Below are 22,672 nucleotides of genomic sequence, written 5' to 3' on the forward strand. Positions count from 1 at the left end.
GTGGATCCTTTAAAATGGGACACCCTGTATGTTCTTAAGGACATGTTCCTGAGTGTTATGCGAAAAGTTGTAGCCGTCGCTTATTGTTTATTAAAAAGTTCTTAAGGGACTTACCTAGTGTGACCACATGAAAATGGGGGCGATTTTCGAGGATTTAAAAAAAAAACTTCTACCATATATTTTAAAAGTTTGAGGCTATATTAAGTAACATTTGAAGAAGTTATAAAAATTTTATTGCGAAAAAATATTGACATGTATTGGAAATATTAGTAATTTCTCGGAGGAAAAAAAAAGTAGCCCAACTGCTGCAGCGATAAGTGATGTCAGAGTGCCTGAAATAAAAAAAGACGAAAAAGGCGTTAAACTAGATAAGTTTTCCTATACAGTGAACTAGGATTATGAAAAAATATTGAAAATTAAAAAAATTACGGTGTTGTAAAAGAAAAAGTTCGAATTTAGTAAAAAAAAAGTACCCGTTTTTTGCGTGGCAAATTGACATTTGTTGACGGATTGAAAAAATCCTAGTTTACTGTATGACAAAACATGTACTGAGTATGCCTATCAAATTTGAAGTTGATTCATTAATTTGTTCGCGAGTTATGACTGCAGCAAATTTCGAAAACATTGTTTCGAGAAAAACGCGTTTCAAGTTTTAACTATTGATTTTTTGTTATAAAAGAAAATTTATCATACTTACAGCTATTCAGTTATTCCAGGCCTATATAATTCGCCTTCCTCTTGTTCGAAAAATTGTTGCTGGGCCGCTGCAGCTGTCCTGCGAGCCTCCTTTGAAGCCTCGCGGTGCCGTTTTTCTGCTACCTTCATTCGTCTCATGTCTCGTTTTTCTGCATAATCTTTGGCAGAGGGCCTAATAATCACTCCCATTGTTTCAAATGTTTTCAAAATAGCTTGGAAACCTTCATTAAAAATTGCAACAGCAAAGAAATTTGCCAGTTCTATTGTTTTTAAACCACTGTGAAGGTGTTTAGGAGCAAAGTGCCACAACAAACCATTATAACTTTCGTTATTATTTTGTGTATTACTACCCTTGCACCTGTTTAATAATTCAGGCCTATTTAAATCACTATAAATTGGCTCTAGAACTTCTTGAATCTGTAGGTCCAGAGGAAGATAGTCATGTTTAAATTTCGTCATGTCGTACTGGTGTACTCGGTCGACTGCTCCAGCGTGTGTCGATTTCCCTGGAACTTTCTTTTCTTATTGGTACTTCTACGCGTTGGAGTATCGTGTGTGCCTTTTTGTACACTAGATTGATTTTTCCCATTCATTTTGAATGAAATTCGCGCTGCGATGTGCTCTGCACAGTGGCTAAAAATGAACTAAACGGGTCGCTTACGTATACCTGCGTCGAGCGGCTTCGAAACCTTTTGAGCTGGCAATAACGCTTTCGTACGAACATAAAGGGATTATTGTGAGTCCTTCGAACTACCAGGCTCTCTTTTCTATCTTTGAAGTATAAACGATTACGTCAGAGCCTAAGAACTACCGCAACTGCCCGGCGTCCCGCTTCGCCGGCGAGAATCGAGTTTATGGCCCCCGACCAGCTGCGCTGTCGTTTCATACCTGCCGTTTCTAAAATATTTCAGATACGACCATAACACTTCAGGATATTATTCTACAGATGTTAAACTGTCAAAAAATGTGAAAAAATTCGATTTTTTCAAACCGTCACACTAGGTAAGCCCCTTAAAAGAATTTTCAAAAATAGAAAATTTTCCGACACCATATATATATTGGGTTAAGTAAAAAATGTTGAGCGTTTTCCGCTAGATGGCTTTAGCGAGGTCATATCTCACGATGTATACGTCGCATCTGGTCATTCTATACTGCGACTTAAAGGTGACATAACGCTTTAAAAAAAGTTCTTTGACAGTTTTGTGTTTGGTGAAGCCAGTTGTGTGTTAGAGCGTTCCAAAATGGAGGTAAAAAAAGAGAAAATTAAATACATTCTTCAGTACCACTACGACCAAAGGGAAAAAGTGGAGCAAGCGGCCAAAAAAATTTGTGCTGTTTATGGACCCAATACAGTATCGAATGCAACAGCAAAGCGGTGGTTCCAACGATTCCGTTCTGGTAATATGGACGTCGAAGATGAGACACGCTCTGGTAGGCCAATCGTCGAAAATGTCGATAAAATCATGGAAATCGTCGAGTCGGACCGGCATGCGAGCACTTATTCCATTGCCCAGGAACTGAAGATTAGCCAGAAAACCGTTTGGAACCATTTGAATAAGACTGGTCTCAAGAAGAAGCTCGATGTATGGGTGCCACACGAATTGACGCAAAAGAACTTTTTGGACCCAATTCATGCCTGCGATTCTTTGCTGAAGTGTAACGAAATCGACCCATTTTTGAAGCGGATGGTGACTGGCGATGAAAAATGGGTCACATACGAGAACAACAGGCGAAAAAGATCGTGGTCCAAGCGCGGTGAGCCGGTCCAAACGATCGCCAAGCCCGGATTAACGGCCAAGAAGGTTTTACTGTGTGTTTGGTGGGATTGGAAGGGAATCATCCACTATGAGCTGCTCCCATCGGGCCAATCATTCAATTCGGACCTACCTACACTGTCAACAACTGACCAGATTGAAGTAGGCGATCGACGAGAAGCGGCCAGAATTGGCCAATAGGAAGGGTGTTGTGTTCCATCAAGACAATTCCAGGCCGCACACATCTTTGACGACGCGCCAGAAGTTCCGAGAGCTTGGATGGGAGGTTATATCGCACTCGCCGTATAGCCCAGACCTGGCTCCAAGCGATTATCACTTTTTCAAGCATTTGCAAAATTTTCTTGGTGGTACAAAACTGGCCTCAAGAGAGGCTTGTGAAAATGAGGTGGTCAAGTTTTTTACCAATAAGGACGAGGACTTCTTCAATCGCGGAATTATGAAATTGCCTTCAAAATGGACAAAAGTTATCGAACAAAACGGCGTATATTTGATCTAAATCCGATAATCCTAACTTTGTTAATTTCATCGTCGAAATAAAGAGAAAAAACGCTCAGAACTTTTTACTTCACCCAATATTTAAGAAATGAAGGTAAATATTTACCTATGGGGACCACCACCTCCCGATCTCAAAAATTTTAGTTGTATGTTATGTAGATCATCACTCTGAGTAATGCTGCAAGGTTTTAGCCGGCGGTCACTATTTATTAAAAAGTTATTAACAAAAAAGTTTGGTATATACGTAAGTTGCAAGTGCGTTTAGCACGGGGCGCTACACGCGCCCCACCCCCATTCCTCACCCCACCTCCGTCCCACCCCCATTTCACCTGCTTCTCTTTATCTCCTTCCCATTATTTGTTTTCTATCACTTTCGTCTTAAAAGATAGCAACTTTTGACTTTGAGAGATCTCCAGCTTGTACCACTAGGTACAAGTAACAATGCCTCTCTCTGTAGTCGCCGTGCGCTCGGGATAGCAATAAAGATGTCGCTTCCGAACGACATCTCTTAACGTTATCTAGGGAGGGGAGAGTGTCGTGAGCGTGGAGCGTCAGGTAGCTCAGTGGTTTGGAGCAGTCGCCCAGCAAGCGAAAGACCCGGGTTCGATTCACGGTCTTGCGACTACCGCGCTCTTGATATTTTGCTCTCTTCGGAACGAAAATAAGATGCAGGTCCCGAACGCACGGCGTCCCGTCGCCACCTAGTACGTCCTCCTTCTTTCATGGTAAATATCGGGAAGTGAGGATGGGCGCGTGTAGCGCGCCATGCTAAACTCACTTGCAACTTACATATATTCCAAACTTTTTTTGTTAATAACTTTTTAATACTTTTTAATAAACAGTGACCGCCAGCTAAAACCTTGCAGCATTACTCAAAATAATGATCTACTTAACATACAACTAAAATTTTTGAGATCGGGAGGTGGTCCTCATAGGTAAATATTTACCTTCATTTCTTAAATATATATATGGTGTCAGAACATTTTTTATTTTTGAGATTTCTTTTAAGAACTGTTTAATAAACAATGAGTGACAGCTGCAACTTTTTGCATAACACTTAAGTACATGTCCTTAACAACATATATTAAAGTCATGAACTTTTGAGAGGGTTGACTTAATGTGCATATTTACCAAATATTGATTTTTAAATCACATAAATACTTTATATCTACGTAGATTTGTTTCGCAAAAAAATAAAACTTTCATATATATTGATATAATTAAAATTATTTAATTATTTTGTAAAAAAATTAAAATTGTTTCAAATCTACTAGAATTAATAATTCAGTTGGGTGTGCTAAGTCTCAAATAATTATCAATACACAAATCGACATCACATTTTCTGCATTTATATCTCGTATCACTTCTTTTTTATGTTTTTATGAACACATTTCCTTCTTGTTAATCGTGCATTACTCGATTTGATCCGAACATTTTGATACGAAATACCTACCTGTTAAACGAAACAGACAGAAAATAACTGATACAAATGGATTTATTTTTTACTTGTTAAGGAACGCATGTATTCATCTCATATTTATAATATAAAAACATAAAAATGACAAACAGTTAAATTAATATCTTAGTTAAATTATATAATAATATATAATTTTAAAACTTTCTAAATGCCTTATGTAAAAGGTACTAAAAAACTCACTTCTAAAACTAAAAGAATCTTTACTTGCTTTTTCTAACTAGATGTTTTCGTGCATAAACACTCATTTTCTTCTTTTAACTATACGGCAATACATGAACTTCGCACAATATGTAAATTGTGCTAGACTTTCGAATTCTATGAAATATAAAGATGGTACAATTTAGGAGCCAATAAAACAATCAGCGACTTTACTTGCATTAAATATAAGAATATAAATTATAACGTCATGTTGTATATTGTTGAGAACGCCAAAATAATTTTAGTTCTACTAAATAATTACTTTCTTTAATTTTTCATTCGAGTACTTTAGAGTGTATTTATTATTATATTAATAAAATTATTGTCAAACTAGTAACACACGAAACATCAATAAATTTTCAAATCGAAGAAAATCTCAAACTTATTACTTAGCAATTTTGATAAATATTACTCAAATATCTTCCCTTTCTAAATATTCTGCATCAAAAAATAGGTTTGTAACCGTTTATTTTATAATATTTTACTTATTATTCATTATATCTTAATTGAGGAGAAATTAAAATATAATTACTTAGTGATAATGATTTTCTCTCTGTTTTTGAAGAAATTCTGTTTAATTACCTGTATATCTTCTATAATATATTTTTTGACAAAGTGAATTTTTGAAATCTCACGTGATTTATTATTTTTCATTTATATTACGACTTATTACAGCAGAAAAATCAGAAACAACAAGGAAACGGAAACGTACTGATAGTAACAGTAGCTGTAGTAGCAGTAGCAGCAGTAGTTCTTCTGGCAGTGACAGCAATAAGCCAGATACACCAAAACCAGAAACTCGTAAGTACCACTTACTGGTACTGGTAGAAGTAAATTGACACTTTTTTGTATGTGTATATTAACATTATATTATTCTTTTATCAAGTAAATTAATATTTTTAGCTATTAATGAGAAAATGGAAGTTGATAATGAAGAAGCCAACAAAAGAAATATTAAAGAAGAGAATCGGGAAAGAAAATTGGAATCAGAAACTGCAGATAGCAAAAAGTCAACGATTGAACCGGAAGCGGTGATTGATTTAGCTAGTGAAGATAAAGAGAAGGAGCCCAGAGCTTTGCATAAAACTAGCAGCATTTTTCTTCGTAATTTAGCACCTACTATTACTAAAGCGGAAGTTGAAGCGGTTAGTTAAAATATCTATCAACTAAATTTTTCAATAATTTCCTCTGATTGGATAATTCACATATGTTTCTTCTATTATAATATTTTTATATTTTACTATAATATTTTAAATTAAATATTTTATTAAATATTAACAATTTATTAGTATATCATATTTATCGTTATAGATGTGCAAACGATTCCCCGGTTTCTTACGCGTAGCTATAGCAGATCCACAACCAGAAAGGCGATGGTTCCGCCGTGGTTGGGTTTCATTCGAGAGACAAGTGAACATTAAGGAAATTTGTTGGAGTTTAAATAATATACGAGTAAGAGATAGTTCATTCATATGTTGTTTCTAAAGAAATATTATCAAAATTAAATATATTTTATCTCTATATTTTTCTTATCCGTGAGCAGCTCCGTGATTGTGAACTTGGTGCTATAGTCAACAGAGATTTGTCTCGACGTATTCGAGCAGTAAATGGTTTAACCTCGCACAAACAGATTGTTAGACATGATATTAAGCTTAGTGCTAAGATCGTTCATAATTTAGATAATAGAGTGGGTTTATGGAATGGAGAGAAGAAAGATGAAGTGAAGCAAGAAGACGATAAAGAAAATAAGACCACTGAAAGTAATCACGAGGTCGAACAAGCTGTAAGCAAAAGTTGCATATTACTATATATTCTGAGTGATCAAATTATATCAAATTGTACATGTTATTTTAGGCTTTTGGATTGTCGTCTAAAAATCCAGTATTAAAAAATATAACGGATTATTTAATAGAAGAAGCTTCAGCTGAAGAGGAAGAATTATTGGGTATGTCAGGAGACCAAGAAGAAGGTCAACTAGGTGACGGAGATAGTCAAATCGAAAGAGATCCTGCCTTAATAAAGGTAAATTAAACTAATTTACAACGTGGATTGTGCATGTACTGGAGTATCATTTTAATAAATTTTTTACACGATGATATAAAACCTGCTTCTTTACGTAGGTGTTGGACAGACTAATATTATATTTGCGAATTGTCCATTCCGTTGATTATTATAATCATTGCGAATATCCAAATGAAGATGAAATGCCAAATAGATGTGGCATAATGCATGTTAGAGGATCTCCACCTACAGCCAAAATTGCTAGTGCCGAATTATCGGAATATTGTCGTAACTTTGAAAGTAAAATGTCTGCTTTCTTACAACCTGTTGCAACTTTATCTGCCGAAGAGTTTGACAAACTAGGTGCGAAGAATGCTGAAGCGTATCCTTTTTTCTCTGTGTGCTTTGAATATAAAATTTATAACAGTAATTTATTGAAAAATTTATATTTCAAATTGCTTGAATTATAAAATAATATAATAAATTTTAATTTTGAACTTTCGAATTTATTCTTATTTATAGCTATATTTATTAGTAATAACCATCTCAAAAATGCTTTCCATACAATATAATGTGTGTTATAAACAATATGTCCTTAATATACAAACAGTGAAGTTGAAAAGTTTGTACAAGCTAATACTCAAGAATTATCAAAAGATAAGTGGTTATGTCCTCTTAGTGGAAAGAAATTTAAAGGACCCGATTTCATTCGAAAACATATTTTTAACAAACATTCTGAGAAAGTTGCTGAAGTTAAAGCCGAAGCCGAATATTTTAATAATTATTTGAAAGATCCGAAGAGACCTCAACTTCCTGAACACCCTGGTAACAAAACTCCACTGAGAGATGGACCACGCCACAGTTTTCCACCATATGGCTGTAGTTCGTAAGTAATGATTATAAATAAATTTTTGATATGTTCATAGAATAGAATAAGAATAAGATAAATAATTTTAATAGAAATGGCTAGAAATCAATTTTTGACAAGCAACGGTTGAGACAAGTACATATGCATCATGATCATTGTCATGTATAAAATTATTATTTTTTATTTCTACCTATATAATAAGAACAATTCTTTATGTAACATGCGTAAAATATAAGAATTATATAACAGAAATATGTATTTATGTATTAATAGATTTGGAAGTTACGGTGGTGAATATGGTGGTAGCAGAGGTGGTTATGGTTCTGGCTACAGTGGTGGATTTGGCGGAGGCTTCGGCAATCCACGTCCTAATCGTGGCGGTTTCAACCGAGGACGGTAAGCTTTTTTCTATGTCCCATTGTGTAATATTAATTAAGATAAATAATGCGTTTAGATAATTGCATAGTCGATGAATTTATATGGAAGATTTATATACCTGATATACAGTTTTTATTTGACAAATCATATGTTGATAAATTTTGCACACATTGAAATGAAAATAGATTTTAAAAGACATTTATGCTGCAAGTACATTTATGGTCCATTAGAGTTAATAGACTGAATCTGGTAATACAATGTTTTACAGGGCAGCTGCGGATACTTCGACTTATTATTAGTTACAATGACTTGGACCAGTTGAACATAAATATGTTCTAATTTTTATTGAAATGTATAAAACTAATTGGCAACTAATCAGACTCAATAATAATATAAACTAGTGCTAGGGGATAAGTGCCTACTTCGGCCAGATTTCGGAGGCGACGTCTACTTTCTTCCTACTGCCACTCTTGGTTTGACGGCTAAGCTGCCGATCGCTTTGCGCGACAGCTTTGTTTTCAGGAGCGTTCACATATGAAAAATATGCTGAGATCGTACTTTCCGCCAAACCGTCATTAGAATAAAACCATATGTTTTATCTTTATAAATTCTTAATGGAATAAACCCACTGGAAAAACTACTTTAAAAGAAGAAAAGAAGAAGAAAACAGTAGTACCATCAATAATAGTACCTTACGGGTGATGAGGAAATCTATTGTCAAAATTCTAATGACAGTTTGGCGGAAAGTACGATTCCAATATATTTTTTATATGTGAACGCTTCTGAAAATAAAGCTATTACACACGATCGGCGGCTCGGCCGTCAAGCCAGAAGCGATAGTAGGAGGAAAGTAAGCATCGTCTCCGAAATCTGGCCGAAGTGAGCACTTTTATCCCCCAGCACTAATATAAACAAGAATGCTATTGCAGATTTTGTGCCAACAGATTTATATCTGGATTATGTAACACGTTATTACTAAAAGAAATAAAATGAAATTAATATGGTTCAAGATAGTGTTACAAAATCAGCACAATTTTTAATCATAAATAAGAGAAATTTATTTATAATAGAAAAAGAAAAGGGTATCTGCATATCAATTTTTTTTTTAATAAACCTTACAATTAAATAGAAAAAAATTATTGCTATGATATGCTATTTCCAATATTATATCATTACAAATTAGGATAACTTGTATTTTCTTACAAATTAATATTTTTTTCTGGTGTATATTTACAAAAATTTTTCTAAAAAATATAGCATAAATATTCCTTTACTCACACTATGCATCAAGATCTAGATTTCCAGCTATTTGTAAAAACAAACAAAAAATTGTCTATATATTAATGTTTATCTTATTGAATAATAATTATAGAATATCATAGTAACATTTTAAAATAATGCTAATAAAATGAGTTTTAGGATCCTTCGATCTTCCGCTGTAAATTTATAACATGAATAACAAATAAACCTATTTGTTTTATTAATGATATTTTATTTTATTCCATTTCTCTAATTAAACCCTATGTCCGGTTGGTCATCGTATAACATAGCATTATGAAGTTACATTAATTCTTAATGACTAAATTACGTATATAATATATAACGTAATAATAATAAAGTATATTAAAGTAACAATAATAAAATAGTTACTACTATTTGTAAAAAATGTAGTTTCAATAAGCTTTGTTAAATATGTATTTAGTGAAATTTTATGATTTTTACTGTCTTCGATATAAATAATAGAAAACATATTTTATTTAAATATGAAAGTTTTATATGTATAAGAATATATATTAATATAACAAATTATTTTAACAATAATATCCATGTTATAATAATTTTAATATTTAACATTCTAGTGGCGGTAGTAGTGACTTCCGACCAGTCATACATTATCGAGATCTCGATGCACCACGAGAACCGGACGAATTCCTATAAGATGATCAAGTTTACCAGATGGACTATCAATATAAAGATATGGTTATGTTGCTTAAAACCGTTTGCTCTATTTTAACATCATCGATGTTAAAATAATTATAAACACATGAATACAAATTATGTACAGGATATGAGATGTTATATGTTTTACATATCAAATCGACTTCATATATTTCTCAACAATAATTATATTTAAACAAAATATGCACTATAAATTAGTAAACTATTATGTGCTTTTTTGTTTGTTAGAATATATAATGCAATGCTATATACTTACTATATTTTATGTGTGGATAAAGGTAAATTGCAAACAAATGTAAACCAGATTTCATAATTTTAATTATTATAATCGTTTGTAATATGTATTCCATGAAAATATAGATTTAGCATAATAATAAAAACTCACGAAAAAAAACAAAGTTGTGTATTATTTCTACAAGATTATAGAAAAGAATACAAAATATAGGATATAAAAGAAAAAAAATACTTGGTACAGGATGTAATACAAGTAAAGCCATTTAACACATTTATATTTTACATTTTTTTATTTTTCTATATTTCTGTTCATACAACACGCTATATATATTACTTACATTTACTTGTTAGGTTACACACTATACTTATTTCATATTTCATATTTCACATTTGTATTTTTACGTCTAATTAAAATACTGCAATTCATTTCCGATTGTCAATATCTTCTCATGTGCTTAAATTAGGTAAATATATCTTTACAATGTCTCTCGTCTGTGCCATCTCCACAGTCATCAACTCCATTACATCTCATGCCTTTTGTAATACACCTACCGTTTCTATATATAACAAAAATAAATGTATAAAATATTAATTTTATTATACAAATTTGTGAATTTTTCCTAGTTTAATTGGAGAGGGACTATCGAAAAATATGAAAAGAGGAGATTAAAAGCTATCGGAAGCGGGGAAAGAAGAGAATGGGAAAAGGAATAGTGAAGGGAAAAGAAACGTAAGAGGAATAAAGATAGAAGAGGGAGAAATAAAATATGTTAAATTTGACATATAGTCTGTCTAATAAGACTGCGACTGGCAGAACTTTTGTTTGGAAACAGATCAAAAATTTCAAAGAATGCGAATAGTACTACTCGTTTCCTCTATGACACATTATAGAAAAAAGATCAATTCTTGATCGATTTTTGCAGAAGAATAATACTTTTACACGAATGTCATATATGCATAATAGTTTAATGGCATATTTTTATGTTTGCATCAAAAACAACCAAAGATATCGCGTGAAGCAACTACAAAAAATACAAAAAATCTAAAACGTTAATTAACAAATGGTTTAAACGATTCGGGAAAATAAAAAATTTGGATGATGGATTATTTAAAATTAGCGCGAAAAATATCAAAACAAAATAATCAGATTATATAGAAATATTTCAAAGGATCTTAGTTTATCATGATATCAAAGAATTTTAGTTTTGTATAATAGGCACCAGTATTAAAGAAAAAGAGATAAATATATGCTACAATACTTTGAAACCGTTTATGTGTTCATAATTTTAAATATCGGAATATAATAAACGGTTTTTAATAAAAGAACACGGTTGTTATTGAGAAAAGAAACGTTTGAAGAGCTTGAGAAAACAAAATTCACGAAAAAATATCGATCGTAATTAATATATAATGAAAATTTTCTTTAACAAAACTTCATATATGTATATATTATTCAATTGTCTCCATTTTCAATAATTGCCTGACATCTGCAGCATAATTTTCATCAAATTGATAAAAATCAGTTGATAAAAGTTAAGATAAAGATTTTTATATCAGATAAATCTACTAAATTATACAGGGTGAGTATTTTTAATCTTAACAGGTAACTATTTCGAAAATATGCAATTTTACAAAGAAAACTTTTTAAATAAAAGTTGTATGATGTTGAAGGAGACGTACAATAGTGACCTTGATTGGACCTTGGGATTTCTCCTTAAGATCAGAGGATGGTCAACCTAATTTTCTCAAATGGAACCCTGTATTTTTCACATCATATTCTTATAGTTGACTTCAAGACCTTTCCAAAATGTTATGATAAAGTATTTTTTTATTGAGTACTTTCCGAATTATGAAACTAGAGATGAGCTAGAGATTCAAGACGCTGCTACATAGCTATCACTATAGAAGGGATGTGGTGGGGATGTCTTCTGTCCCAACAAGAGGTGTCTGCGCGGAAGGAGAAAACTATTGAGAAACGACGAACGACAGACAATTAAGAGACGGACTAGTTAAGAGTTGATATGTAGATGTAGCGCCCTGGATTGCTCGTTAATGAAACGCGCCTTAGAAAGTATATAAGTGACGGTCTATGGACTAGCCACTTTAGGTACATAATTGAGTACAAAAGTATTAAAATTAAAACTTTGTTTCCTTGATCATTTTTGACATGACCGATTATTCACCTAATGAAATTGACATGATAATTGAATATGGAAGAAGCAATGAAAATTCCCGAGAATGTGCGCGTCAGTATGCATTACGGTATCCAGATCATCGATATCCCAGTTATGTAACAATAATCAGTCTTATAAATAGGGCCTATGAAGGTAACTTACATCGTAAACGTAAAAAAATATCTTTAATTGATGATAATAATTTGACTATAGCTATTTTAGAGATGACAACCATAAATCCTCAAATTAGTCAACCTACAATCAGTCGAGAACTCAATATTTGTCAAAAATCTGTTTAACAAATTTTAAAAGCGAATCATTTTCACGCTTATCATATTCAACGACATCAGGCACTTATTGAAAATCGGAAACGAAAACGCGTTGAATTTTGTCATTAGGGTTTGAGAAAATTACAGGAAGATCCGATTTTGACAAGGTTTTATTTACCGATGAATCTAGTTTTCAGAATACCGGTGATTTAAATCACCATTATTATATAGTTTTTTGCCATTATTATTAATGCCATTACTTTTCAAATGTAGATCCATTTTGGGTTCGTCATGTAGATCATCAGCATCAGTGAAAAGTAAATGTTTGGTGTGGCATATTAGATGGCCAAATTATTGAGCCCCATTTTTTTTTAAGGTAATCTTAATCGAGAAATGTATTTACAATTTTTATAAAGTAATCTACCTTAATTTTTAGAGGATATTAATTTAGAAACTAGAGGACTCATATAGTTTCAACACGATGATGCGCCTTCGCACAGAGCTAACATTATGCGAGACTATTTACACCAAAGTATCCTGAACATTGGATAGAATTTAACGGGTATGTCCAATGGTCTCCAAATTCCTCTGATTTGACTTGTGATTTTTTTCTATGGGGATTCATTAAACGGATTGTTTTTGCTACGGAGCCAATGAATCCGATCGATATGAGAAATTGCATCACCAGAGCTCTGGCAGCTATTCCCGAAGAAGTCTTTCAAAGGACTATTATTGCGTTACGTGATAGGTTCCAATCTGTATTGAAGTGAATGGTGATACATTTGAACAAATGTTATAAATTCATGTAAATCGTGAGAGGTAAGAGGATTCACGGAAATCAAGCACTCCAAAAGGAACAGAAAACTATTACGTCTACGTCGTTGTTTCTGGGTAACGCTAAAAATAAAATTAGAATAAAAAGTATATTTAAGAAATTCAAGATAACCTCGACCTGAGCTTGAAGACAGTATATCGAAGTCAACAAAGGTCATCATTCTTTCTTTGTCTCAAACCTAATCGTTTTAAGATAATGGTTTGATTTAACATTCACCTGTTAACTTTTGAGTCTCATAACTCGGAAAGTACTCAATAAAAAAATACTTTATCATAGCGTTTTGAAAAGGTTTTGAAGTCAATTATAAGAATATGATATGAAAAATAGGGGGTTCCATTTGAGAAAATTAGATTGACCATCCTCTGACTTTAAGTAGATGTTCCAAGGTCAAACCAAGGTCACTATTGTACGTCTCCCTCAACATCATATAACTTTTATTTAAAGAGTTTTTTGTAAAATTGCATATTTTTGAAATATTTGCCTGTTAAGATTAAAAATACTCACCCTGTATATACAACATGTCCTATTGTAAACAGTCGGTCTGAATATCTCAAAAATTGAGCCCATTAGACAAAAATGTTTCAAACAAAAGTTGTATGATTTCAAAGGGGACATAAAACAGCTATATCGGTTTGATTATAGATAGCGCCACTTTCGAGATATTTATTCATGATTATTTTTCTTAAATGTAAACCTGATTGTTTTTATTATACCACCTTTTTCTATCAATTAATTTGAACAATTTTTGTCTGAAACATTTATTTATCTGCCTAATATTTTTTGAGATATTTAAAGAAAACTTTATAATTTTTTCAATATTTAACTTACGATATCTTGCTAACTATTTGTCGGAAGAAAAAGTGGTACTAGACTTTTTTGCTCTACTTGGTCTCAAGATTATATTGTTACAACAGCGCCCTATCTTTTCGCGCTCTGAAATTTCAAAATCATCAAATTAACAGAAGTTAGGGCACTATTGTAACAATATATTCTTGAGACCAAGTAGAGTAAAAAAATCTAATACCACTTTTTCTTCCGACATATGGTAAGCGAGATATCTTAAGTTAAATATTGAAAAAGTTACCAAGTTTTCTTTAAATATCTAAAAATATATTAGTCAAATAAAAAAATGTTCCAGATAAAAGTTGTTTAAATTTACTGGTAAAAAAAGACGGTGTAATAAAAAATTGGGGTTTCTATTTAAGAAAAATAATGATCAGTGATTATCTCGAAAGTGATGCCATTTATAAACAAAATAGTATAGTAGTTATATGTCCCCCTTGAAACTATACAACTTTTGTCTGAAACATTTTTCTCTAAAATGTCGTTTTTATAAAAATATCGAGTAGTAGTACGTGTAGTCTGTGACACCCTGTATATCATGACTAAATATGTATGTGCACGCACACGCGTATATGTGTGTACGTATATATGTATATATGTATATTCATTTCTATATATTAGAATTTTTTTTAATTATGCTTATCACAGTTATTAGACAGACTATATGATAACATTATTATTAGATTGTCGGAAAAGTCATGACGCACTTTTGCAACAGATGATGCTAGTTCATTTTTGGAAGTACTAGAGTCATTTGTATCTATGTTATTGTTGTCATTTAATAGCTGACAGTTCTAGCTTCTTTTAAAAAAAAAATTGAGCAATTTGGTTGAGTTTTGGAGATTTTACAACGAGTTAAAGATGGAAGACCAAACTGTGTATTTTCGCCATATTTTACTGTTTTACTTCCGTAAATAGAAGAACGTGTGTCAAGCTTGTGAAAAATTGTGTAAAGTTTACGGTGATAATGCTCTACAAGAACGTCTGTGCCAACGATGATTCACGAAATTCCGTGTTGGTGATTTTGATCTTAACGACGCTCCTCGGTCAGGGAGGCCCACCGGGGTTGATGACGACATAAAGGCATTAATCGATTCAAACCCACGTTACAAGACATGAGAGAAACGACATTACAGAAACATTAAACATCCATCATTCAAGCATTCACGACCACCTGAAGAAGCTGGAATACGTAAGCAAGCTCAATATTTGGATTCCTCATAACCTCACAGAAGTTCATTTGACAGCGTTTATAAACATCTGCAATATGTTCATTAAACGTGAGGAAAACAATCCTTTTTTGAAGCGAATGATAACTGCCCTGTATAAAATGTCTAATTGAAACATATTAAAAAGTATTGATATTTTGAATACGTCTGAATTCTGCTTTCTGATCCGAAGAAAGGGATTGAAAAATATTAGTTCCCATTAAATTTCACCGCGTTAAATGCGAGACGGCAGTGGTAAATGCTTCGCATTAAAAAGGATTCAATTCATTTCAAATATGTCTTGCATTCAATCGCAATCGATAATTTTCAAATGCGAACTTTCGCATTGAAAAGTATTCACTTCTTCTCCTAATTGTTTTCGGATTTAGAGGCATAGAAGATTTTCACGTTCTATTCCCCGTCGCATTGAAAAGTATTAGCTGGAGATCCAATCCGAGATTTCCGCAAACCAGAATTCACGATGAAATCTCGTGAATGCGAAACAATACTTTTAAATACGACATTTTATACAGGGTGGTGATGAGAAGTGAATTGTTTACAACCATGTGGAACATAAAATCTTGGTCCCGATATGATGATTTGTCTCAAACGACATCGAAAACAGACATTCATTAGGAAAGGTTATGCTCTCAGTATGGTGGAATTTTAAAAATGTAATTTTCGAGCTCCTACCAAGGACCAAACAGTCAATTCGAATGTGTACTATCGGCAATTGGACAATTTGAACGAATCCATCATCCAGAAACATCCAGAGCTCGTTAATTATAAAGGAATTGTGTTCCATCACGACAACGCGAGACCACATACAAGTTTGATCACCCGTCAAAAATTATTGGAGCTTGAATGGGATGTGTCGCCATATCCACCATGCTCGCCTGACCTTGCGCCGTCAGACTTCTACTTGTTTCGCTCTCTTCAAAACTCCTTACATGGTATAACGTTAAATTCAAATGAGGCTGTAAATCAGTACCTTGTTCAATTTTTTGCCGATAAAAATAGGTCCTTTTAAGAACGAGGAATTATGAAGCTCAGTGGAAGATGGCAAAAGGTTGTCGAACAAAACGGGCAATATATCATTGATTGATCTTTGTTCTTTATAAATATAAATAAATGACCTTTGAAAAACAGAAAGAATACGTCATGACTTTTCCGACAACCTAATATAATCGTTCACAGAAGCATTATCTCACAAAAATATTTCAAATAATTTATAATCCCTAAAAGAACGAAATGAAAGTATTAATTAATTTATTTTACTAATATGTTTCCTCTAAGGATTTCTTGAAGTTTATTGCTTGGAGTATTAACTTATATGGAGTAACATACTTACTGGCATGTAAATTCATGTTTGTTGCATTTTCCTTGGCATCCATGAGGTTCATCTGATCGATCGCTACAATCTGCTAGCCCATCGCAGAAGCGAACTTTTAATATACATTCGCCATTGTTACAAGTAAATTCACTCTCCAGAGGGCAAGCTGAATTAAAAAAGAAAATTGGGTTTATATATATCAACCTTGACAATACATGACTATATTAATTTATTATTTCATCAAATATTCAACAACTCAAATTTGATATTTACTTTTGTCAAATATTCGGCGAACTAATCATGTCAGTTCTTAAACTATGAATCACTCAACGTGACTATCGCTATATGCCCATAAATCAAGCACTAGTCATTATATAATATTTTCTTTTTGCACATTACGATACTAACAAATAAAGACGCCTAAAACCTGTTCTATAATAGTTGTTCCGAAATCGAGTGCTACTACATACATCATATATTGTATGTTGGAGAAAGAAATGTAAATACGACAAACTATTCTACAATTGAGCTATAACAAGTTGCAAGTCAAAACAAGAGTAATATTAAACGAATATGAATACTATATATTCGTAGCTATGAATATTATATATTGTATAATATATCAAAATTAAATTTGTCTCTAATATTTATTCATGCTTCAATGCAAACATATAATTTGTTAGTTAAAAATATGATAGATCTCTATAAAAGGGGATTCACTTCCTATAACTTCGACTTTAATATATATTATAAAAGTCATTCTTCTGTATCAAAAGCGTTCAGAAAATTCTAATTCCCTTCTTTATCAATCATTGTTTATTAAAAAATTATTAACAAAAGAAATTTCATAAATAGGATATTCATTTCTGACGCTATATATTTTTTTCGAATGAATTTACATACAATATATGTATATGCGTATAGATTTCTCGAATGATTCTACGAATAATGTAGTCATGCGCATTCTCAACAAACACAATATTACATATAACACACCTGTTGGTTGTAATTTCCTATTCAACAATATAACTGTTATATAACGCATGTATTATATAACAGTTACATTGTTGAGAATTATATCTAATAGGTGTGTTATATGTTACATCATGTTTGCTGAGTTAATTCGCGCCGCGAGAGGAGAGGCGTTGTTGCCCCCATCCGGCCGTCACTCTTCGCCAGTTGCCGGAGGTCGGCCGGATTTAACGCAAAATATAAACAAATGCCTCAACATGTTAACTCATGTGCTGGTCTATTAATAAAAACTTCTTTACAATATTCTGAAAACATACATCGGCCTTCATAGGCGTTCATAGACACAAAATATGACCTCTTTCTACGATATAAACTTTCTTATACAAAATTAATAATTTCATCAATTATTGATTCAATGATTCGATCACATAACATACAGGGTCTGCCAAAAGTTCTGGAACGGCTAATTATTTCAAAAAATAATGATTGTTTGAACAATGTTTGAAACAAAAGTTGTAGGGCTTAAAAAAAGCTATCAGATATTGATAATTGTTTGACCTTGGAATGACCTTGAGAAATGTTATCAAGGTCGACATAAAAATCTTAAATGGAAATTCCAATTTTTTATTACACCGTCTTTTTCCACCAATTAATTTGAACAACTTTTGTTCTGAAATATTTTTTCATTTGCCTAATATTTTTTGAGATATTTAAGAATAACTTAGTAACTTTTTTAATATTTAACTTACGATATTTCGCTGTATGTTGGGATAAAAAATGGTAGACTTTTCTATTCTACTTGGTCTCAAGAATATATTGTTACAATAGCGCTCTGACTTTTGTTAATTTGATGATTTTGAAATTTCGAAAGATCGATAAATTAACAAAAAATAGAGCATTATTCAATATATTCAATATATTCTTGAGATCAAATAGAATAGAAAAATCTAGTACCATTTTTTTATCCCGACAAACAGTTGGCGAGATATCGTAAGTTAAATATTGAAAAAATTGCTAAGATATCCTTAACCTTTTAACTGCTGAGATATTAAATGACCAGTATGAGTTATTTTTGCTGAGTTATTTTTACAATTATAAAATATTTTATAATTTACTGATGATCCAGATTTTCACAAATTCATATTTTTAAATTTTAAGAAAATACCACACACAATACCACACACATTGAAAGTCCAAATCGAGTAAACTCGATAGCAAGGCCGCCATTTTTTCCACACTCGAATTATCTCGATTGTAGCAGTTAAAGGGTTAAATATCTCAAAAAATATTAGGCAAATAAAAAAATGTTTCAGACAAAAGTTGTTCAAACTAATTGGTGGAAAAAGACGGTATGATAAAAAGTTTTAGTTTCCATTTAAGATTTTTATGTCTACCTTGATAACGTTTGTCAAGGTCATTCCAAGGTCAAACAATTATCAATATCAGATAGCTTTTTTAAGCCCTATAACTTTTGTTTCAAACATTGTTTTAAGCAATCATTATTTTTTGAAATAATTAGCCGTTCCGGAACTTTTGACAGACCCTATATGTGTATTTAGTCATAGTCGTGAGTCAGAAAGGATAGGACATTTCTCAGTTCGACACTAACTTATAACCACTTTATACAATAGCCGACAAAATCCATTGTACATGTGTCCAATATCCGACTCTGACGTACAATGTATTGTAGACTAAGTCTTAGTTGCTGTTCAATGTTCAATCAAGAGTTTCACCGGACATATATTCAAAATTTTTATATAGTCTAAGAAGGGAAAGATGCATTGACCGGAAAACGGTTTGGAACGAAACTTACGGAGTTAATAGTACTTGACTACTAATAACTCATGGTAATAGCATACGACGCAATACCTCTTCGTTTTCGAGAAAAAACGGTCTAAACAAAAGAGCCAACAAAGTGTACGAGTTAGTAAGAAAGGTATTCAACGAAGCGGCGTAGCGCAGCAGCGAAGGTAACGAACTACGAGCTGACGGCTGAGGTTCGATCCCTGCTGTATGGTTTTTCTTATTCTGTAAGCATAAAAATGAAAAAGAAAACATTAATAAATAATAAAACTGCGTTTCTTAAATATATAAGTGTTTGTTAAATATATTATTAATGATTTAAATTGCAAAAAGACCGTAAATCTTATCTATAAAAATCTTATCTATAAAATACATAGTGTATGAGAAAATTTTTATATAATAATTGCAATGGAAATAGGAATAAAAATATTGTTATGAAATATACAGGGTGTTATAAAAGTCTCGGAAGAGCAGAATAACTCGAAAAATATGAGTCCTAGAAAAAATGCGAAGTACTGGGTTTTTATGATTTTTTCCTGGCTATCTGATGGTGACCTTGGATTTGACCTTGACAATGACCTTGAAGGTCACTTCAAGGTCAGGTCAATTTTTTAAATGGGAACCCATACTCTTGACCCCAGAAAAGAAAAGAGCGGAAAATTTTACGTTCGGATATGACCTTAAACACTGCCAAATTTGACCTCTGAAGGTCACATAAAGGTCTAAGCTTGTTTTAGGCTGAAAACGCGAATATCTTCGAAAATGCATCTGCTAGGGAGCAATGTTACGCATAAGAATAAGAATATAGAGGTCAACGAGGGACATTCAGCCGTGATCTTATTTTATTCTCAAGGTCATGAGTTAAGATTATTATTAAGGTCAAACCGGACTTTTTTAGGACTAAAAATCCATACTTTTGACCTAAAAGTGTCAAGATTGAAAAATTTTACGTTCGGATATGATGTTTTCAACCTTGACCTTGTTCTCAAAATTATGCGTTCTACGTTACTACACTGATCGTGAAGTCTACTGAAAGTAAAGCGTCTCAAACCCGACCACTGAAGGCAAGGTGTCTCAAACCCGACCACTGAAGGCAAGGTGTCTCAAATCCGGCCACTTAAGGCAAGGTGTCTTAAACCCGACCACTGAAGGCAAGGTGTCTCAAACTCGACCACTGAAAGCAAGGTTCAGTTAGTCCCGGCCACCGAAGACAAAGTACCTTGTAACTCGGCCTGAGATTACAAGAGATGTCCAAAATATTCCCCATTGACCGTTTGACAGTGTGCTAAGCGGACGTACAAATTATCAGTCGCACTCCTTATCATTTCTGAAGATATTGCAGCACATTCGTCTATGATCCGTTGTTGAAGCTCATCCAGGTTACGAGGTTCAGTGAAATAAACTTTATTTTTTATGTAGCTCCAAAAAAAGAAATCAAGTGGTGCAATGTCGGGCGATCTCGGTGGCCATTCGATTGTTCCTCTTCTACCTATCCATCGATTAGGGAAAGTATCGTTTAAATAGTTCCGAACAATGCGTCCATAATGTGGCGGTGCCCCATCTTGCTGGAATCAAATATCATCAAAATTACCACCAACAATCTCCTGTATTGATGGAACAATTTGGTCTGTTAGAAGCTGCAGATAGGTTTCTGAGTTCAAATTCCCATTTATAAAAAAAGACCCAATCACTTAATTATCATAAAGACCTGCCTAAACATTCAATTTTTGAGGTCGCTGCGTATGTGCTTCAAGCATCCAATGAGGATTTTCGTTGTCCCAATATCTAAAATTATGACGGTTTACCTTATCAGTAATTTTAAAAGACGCTTCGTCTGAAAAAACGATATTATGCAAAAAGTTCGGTTGCTGATCAATTCTTTGCGTCATAACTTCTGAAAATTGCACCGTACGGTCGAAATCATCCTCATTCAACTCATGGTGGAAATGAATTTTGTAGGGGTGGAACTTAATGATCTTTAGATTTTTGGAAATTGACAATACATTCATTTGAAGCTGTTGAGATGCTTTTCTAATTGACAATCTGGGATTTTCAACAAATGATTGGGCTACTTCAAATTGCCGCTCTTCTGTCGTTTGTGACCTTAGCCTCCCAGATTTTTGGCGGTTTTTATCGCTCCAAGTTTCTACAAATCGTCTGATGGTGAGAGATACAGTCGATATTGAAATACCTTCGCCTTCATTACGAAAGTTTTCATTGAACAGCAATCTCATTTCACTGTATGACCTTTGTCTATCCCCCCATCCTCTCATCATCAATAGCGAAACACTCCCATGCTCTGTAAGAGAAGCCATTTGGAATTGAAAACATAAAATTTGCAAAAAATTTGGTATAAAAAATTCGGTTTCTTTACCTTTAAATAGAAATAATAAGTAATGTACCATTGATCGTTAATAATAATATGATAATCATTCAAAACAGACTAGAATGACATCAAAACTTTTTAAATCGATGAAAACTCAAAACAATCTATTATCTGTTTGACACTGATAGAATCGAGACAAATAAAAACCTTGAAGCATACACTTTATCGATGGCGAATAAATTTTTCGGATACCGATCCTGGGATTTTTGAGCTCGCTAAAACCGAATCCGACGTCGGATTTTGCAAATTCAAGATGGTCAATTCAAGATAGCGGCCGATATTTAAGAATAACAAAAATTGGATCTCGTTTAAGGAGTTTTTGAAGTCGTTTCTGAAATCGAATCCGACGTAGGATTTTACAAATTCAAGATAACCGATCCAAAATGGCGCCCGATATTGAGGAATTATCAACAATCGGAGCGTGACCTCGTACGTAACGTAAAATCTCACTCTTCACATTATGGGGAGTGGGGTAAAAGTATGTGTTTCTAGCCTAAAAAAATTAATTGACTTAGATATGACTGATATATAACCTTAAGAACAAGATCAAGGTTGAAAACGTCATTTCCGAACGTAAAATTTTTCAATCTTGACACTTAGGTCAAAAGTATGGATTTTCAGTCCCAAAAAAAGTCCGGTTTGACCTTAATAATAATCTTAACTCATGACCTTGAGAATAAGGTAAGGTCACGGCTGAATGTCCCTCGTTGACCTCTACATTCTTATTCTTATGCGTAACATTGCTCCCTAGCAGATGCATTTTCGAAG

General features: G+C 32.9%; 3 protein-coding genes across 21 annotated transcripts in view; 1 reads left to right on the forward strand and 2 right to left on the reverse strand.

The window, feature by feature from the left end:
* On the reverse strand, positions 1-1,502 carry LOC112590698 (uncharacterized). The gene is made up of 2 exons (XM_025308061.1): positions 698-1,502; positions 1-332 (listed from the first exon to the last, which is right to left on the reverse strand). Exon 1 carries the CDS (start codon positions 1,153-1,155, stop codon positions 700-702), a length of 456 nt encoding a protein of 151 aa, XP_025163846.1. The 5' UTR covers positions 1,156-1,502; the 3' UTR covers positions 1-332; positions 698-699.
* The window catches only part of Ars2 (arsenic resistance protein 2), a 73,778-nt gene extending 63,617 nt beyond the window's left edge, over positions 1-10,161 (forward strand). For 10 of the 13 annotated variants that reach the window (XM_025307217.1, XM_025305517.1, XM_025307834.1 and 7 more), the window contains exons 9-17: positions 5,317-5,442; positions 5,545-5,786; positions 5,953-6,093; positions 6,185-6,424; positions 6,496-6,663; positions 6,762-7,024; positions 7,253-7,528; positions 7,784-7,906; positions 9,748-10,161. In XM_025307217.1, coding sequence (XP_025163002.1) covers positions 5,317-5,442; positions 5,545-5,786; positions 5,953-6,093; positions 6,185-6,424; positions 6,496-6,663; positions 6,762-7,024; positions 7,253-7,528; positions 7,784-7,906; positions 9,748-9,826 — 1,658 coding nt within the window. In that variant the 3' untranslated portion in view covers positions 9,827-10,161. The remainder of the gene's footprint in view (positions 1-5,316; positions 5,443-5,544; positions 5,787-5,952; positions 6,094-6,184; positions 6,425-6,495; positions 6,664-6,761; positions 7,025-7,252; positions 7,529-7,783; positions 7,907-9,747) is intronic. The other 3 variants (XM_025307927.1, XM_025308012.1, XM_025307976.1) reach the window with 2 other exon arrangements.
* A 230-nt stretch (positions 10,162-10,391) lies between these two features.
* Positions 10,392-22,672, reverse strand: part of LOC105181089 (uncharacterized) — a 259,808-nt gene continuing 247,527 nt past the window's right edge. For 6 of the 7 annotated variants that reach the window (XM_025296603.1, XM_025296635.1, XM_025296568.1 and 3 more), the window contains 2 exons: positions 16,762-16,909; positions 10,392-10,638 (listed from right to left, as the gene is read on the reverse strand). In XM_025296603.1, the coding sequence (XP_025152388.1) occupies positions 10,542-10,638; positions 16,762-16,909 (245 nt within the window). In that variant the 3' untranslated portion in view covers positions 10,392-10,541. Of the gene's footprint in view, positions 10,639-16,761; positions 16,910-19,707; positions 19,744-22,672 lie in introns of those variants that run through there. The other variant, XM_025296660.1, reaches the window with a different exon arrangement.

The sequence above is a fragment of the Harpegnathos saltator genome, unplaced genomic scaffold (genome assembly GCF_003227715.2).
Source record: "Harpegnathos saltator strain DR-91 unplaced genomic scaffold, Hsal_v8.6 scaffold0, whole genome shotgun sequence".
In the NCBI taxonomy this organism is placed as follows: domain Eukaryota; kingdom Metazoa; phylum Arthropoda; class Insecta; order Hymenoptera; family Formicidae; genus Harpegnathos; species Harpegnathos saltator.